This window comes from Pteropus vampyrus, unplaced genomic scaffold (assembly GCF_000151845.1).
Source record: "Pteropus vampyrus isolate Shadow unplaced genomic scaffold, Pvam_2.0 Scaffold252, whole genome shotgun sequence".
In the NCBI taxonomy this organism is placed as follows: Eukaryota; Metazoa; Chordata; class Mammalia; order Chiroptera; family Pteropodidae; genus Pteropus; species Pteropus vampyrus.
The window spans coordinates 197,869-201,079 of NW_011889033.1; the positions used below are offsets into that span (position 1 = coordinate 197,869).

At 60.1% G+C, this 3,211-nt stretch overlaps 1 protein-coding gene across 1 annotated transcript in view; it reads left to right on the top strand.

Annotated features, from left to right (window-relative positions):
- CRMP1 (collapsin response mediator protein 1) overlaps positions 1-3,211 on the top strand; it is an 89,693-nt gene that overhangs the window by 73,986 nt on the left and 12,496 nt on the right. Inside the window, exons 5-7 of the mRNA XM_011374665.2 lie at positions 1,775-1,875; positions 2,507-2,583; positions 2,683-2,783. Of these exons, the coding sequence (XP_011372967.1) occupies positions 1,775-1,875; positions 2,507-2,583; positions 2,683-2,783 (279 nt within the window). The remainder of the gene's footprint in view (positions 1-1,774; positions 1,876-2,506; positions 2,584-2,682; positions 2,784-3,211) is intronic.

Below are 3,211 nucleotides of genomic sequence, written 5' to 3' on the forward strand. Positions count from 1 at the left end.
GGGAGGGGCGGGAGCTGGCAGGGGAAGGCTCTGGGGTCAGGTGCTAGGTCGCCGTGTGACCTGTGTCAGTGTCCTCCTCTGGGCCTGCATTCCTGTCTGGCTCCTGGAGGGGGCGGAGCAGGCGGTGCCTCGCAGGTGGTCCCCAAACCCTTGCATCACCCTGAGAGCTCATTAAAAGGACAGACGCTTTGACCCCATCACAGACTCGCGGGGGTGGGGCAGGGCTCGGGTCTGTACCTCCTGGAACCTCCCAAGCTGGTTCTGGAGCTCAAGCCAGGTCAGAGGTTTGACCCTGAGGGGGAGGGAGGGGATGTCACCTCCCCTCTCAGCGTTCTCATCTGTAAGACGTGGTCACCTCTGGCCCTGCCGACGTCCAACAGCTGCCCGTGGGCAGAGCGAGTATAGGAAGACGATGCTCTCCATGGCCGGGGCTGGGTCCCCGCTCACCGGGCGCCTGGCCTTGGCACCACTGGGACTCCGGGTTCTGTTTGCTATCGTAGCCCTGCCCTCTGCTTGTCACAAAGGTGGGGCAGTGGTGGCGAAGGGCGCGGATGCTAGAGCCAGATGCTTGCCACTGGCCGGCCACGGCCTTGCTGTGCAGCCTGGGGCCGCTTTCCCAACCTCTCTGTGCCCCAGACTCATAACGGCGTCTGCCTCGTGGAGGCCGTCAGGGGTTAAATGGCTGAGTAGAGTAAAGCTCTGGGACAGTGCCTGGCACGCCGCAGGCACCGTGCGGGTGTCAACAGGCCGCCCCCCGTCAGTACCAGGGCGTTCGCTGTGCAGCGGGAGAAGCACAGTTGCCGCCTTTCGAAACAAACACTTGGAGTTACAGAAACTCTCACCCCCAGATGCCCTGAAACCCTTCGGTACCGCCACCAGAGGGCATTTAAAAAGCCGGAAATCGGTTCACTTCCGTGGAAAAAGTAGCACGTGGCACCCGGGTGATGGAGGGTCCCTGTCTCATTCCGGCGTCCGCCCCAACGCAGCCCTGGGCGCAGGCGGGGTTGGGCGGACTGTGGATGACGCGCCCCAGCGCCTCGCCCCTGCTGTCTGCTCCGAGAGGACATACCCAGTGGAGGGCAGTGTGGTCTCACACACACGGGGAACAGAGTTAAGATTTGAGAGCCGCTGGGAAGGGCACACGGTGGCTTTGGTCCACGCAGGGTGCAAACATCTGGTCGCAGCCCCTTCGTGGGGGGCATGAGGGCCGCGGGCAGTGGGCCGGGCCTGTCTTGGCTGGATAAGGTGATGCTGGGCGGGGTGTGCAGGATCCAAGCGTTAGAGTCACCGGAGGACCTTTTCCTGCCACCCTACTGTGGTGTCTCAGACGATGTGGGTTCAGAGTGTCGTGAAGACGTGCCGTCTCCTGAGGCGGGTGGCTGGCTCCGGCGCAGGCTTGGCGGGTTCCATTGCACGATTTCAGTAAAACCGTGATCGGTTGCTCACACCAGGTGTCACTGTCAACAGGCTCTGCCATGGAGCAAATCCAGAAAGAGAGCAAAAGGCACAGTGTAGCCGTGGGGCCGAGGGCGCCTCCTGCCCTGGCGTGACCTTGACCAGGTCTGCCCCAGCCCGGCCCCTGCTTCTGGATCTGGAGGGGGTCAGGGTCCAGGGACGGTCCCTTCCAAGGCCTACTTGTCGTTGAGCAGGACAGTCCATCGACGGGGGCGGAGCAGCCATGCCACGGCCGCGGGGGCCGGCAGGTGGCCGGCAGCGTGCGTGAGGGCGGGGGTCTTCGCAGACGCTCCGCCACGGTCATTGGCCTCTCCCCAAGCTTCGTTTTTTCCTCCTCAGCTCTACGAAGCCTTCACCTTCCTTAAGGGCCTGGGAGCTGTGATCTTGGTCCACGCGGAAAACGGAGACTTGATAGCGCAGGTGAGTGGCGTGCGTTCCCGCCCCTTCCACTGTGCTCGGCTTCTCCTTGCTGTGAAAGGCGCGGTGGGGGCGGGGGGTGCAGGCGTGGACAGTGAGGTGATGAGGCGGCGGGGTGGCCAAGCCAAGTGCTGGGTGGCATTCGCACGCGCCCGGTGCATGATCTTCCGCCACGTTCTCCGTGAGCCCCAGTTTGCACGTCTGTGCGGTGGCGGTGACGTAACTGCCCCGTGACCTCGGAGGGCTGAGTGCTTCATATAACCCACAAGGAGAGGGCTTCGCACAGGGCCCTGGGAGCCAGGGGCGGCTCCCCGGTGGCCTCTTAGATGTCACCTACCACACACCTCTCAGTTGTGCCTGGTTTTGCACTTTGTGAAAATGGAACCGTGCCGTGTGGGCTCTTGCGTCTGGCTGCTTGGGCTCAGCGGTAGGTCTGTGGGATTCATCCCTGTCGTTACACGAGGCAATTGCCTTTTCTTTTCCGTCCCAGCATAGGATTCTGCTGCGTGAATGTGTCACAACTTATTCTGCAGGTGATGCGTATTTAGATAGTTTCGAATTTGGGGCCGTTGTGTTAACACTGTCGGGAACGTTCCGGTTCAGTCTCGTTAAACCTGTGTTCCCTTTTGCTTAGTGTGTCCCTGGGGCGGGTGGCTGGGTCACGGGCATGTGTGATTCAGCCTTCGTCGTTCCCGCCAAGCAGTTTCCCCGGTGCGGCAGCGGCACCCCCGCCGTGGGCGCAGTCCGCTTTGGGGCCCGGTCCTCAAAGGCTGCACATCGGGGCTCCTGAGCTGTCCCCACGGTTCTCAGCTCCAGTAAATCTATCTTCGCATATCGCTTTCCAGCCTCTAAAACTGTGTCTCGTCCTCACCGCATCCTCGTGGCTTCTGTGTACCTCCTCTGTGACCTCGGTGGGTTTCGGAAGGGGTGACAGCAATGCACGTGCTCAGCCCACGGCGAGGGTCTTCATGCTCTGCGTTCCCCCCCATTACGTCGCTTTCTCCTTCCTCCCTCCTCCCTTCTTCCCCTTCCTTCCTTCCAGCAGAAATAGTAACTGACATTTAAACAACCTCGCATGAAGCTCTCTCCATACCGTAAAGTCTTTTGTAAACAGTTTGCAAAAATGCTTTGTGAACATCCATCTTCAAGAGCGGAGATAATTCCATCGTTCACTTAGATCCACACCCCAGCCGTTAGGCTGAAATCGTTTCCAGTTTGTTTCTATCATCAGCTCAAGCTTAATAACCGTAGATGCGACGGAAATTGTGATTTTTTTTTTTTCATTGCTGAAACAGCCCGGGGCTCACGGTAACAATGACGGTACAGAAACTGCAGAAGT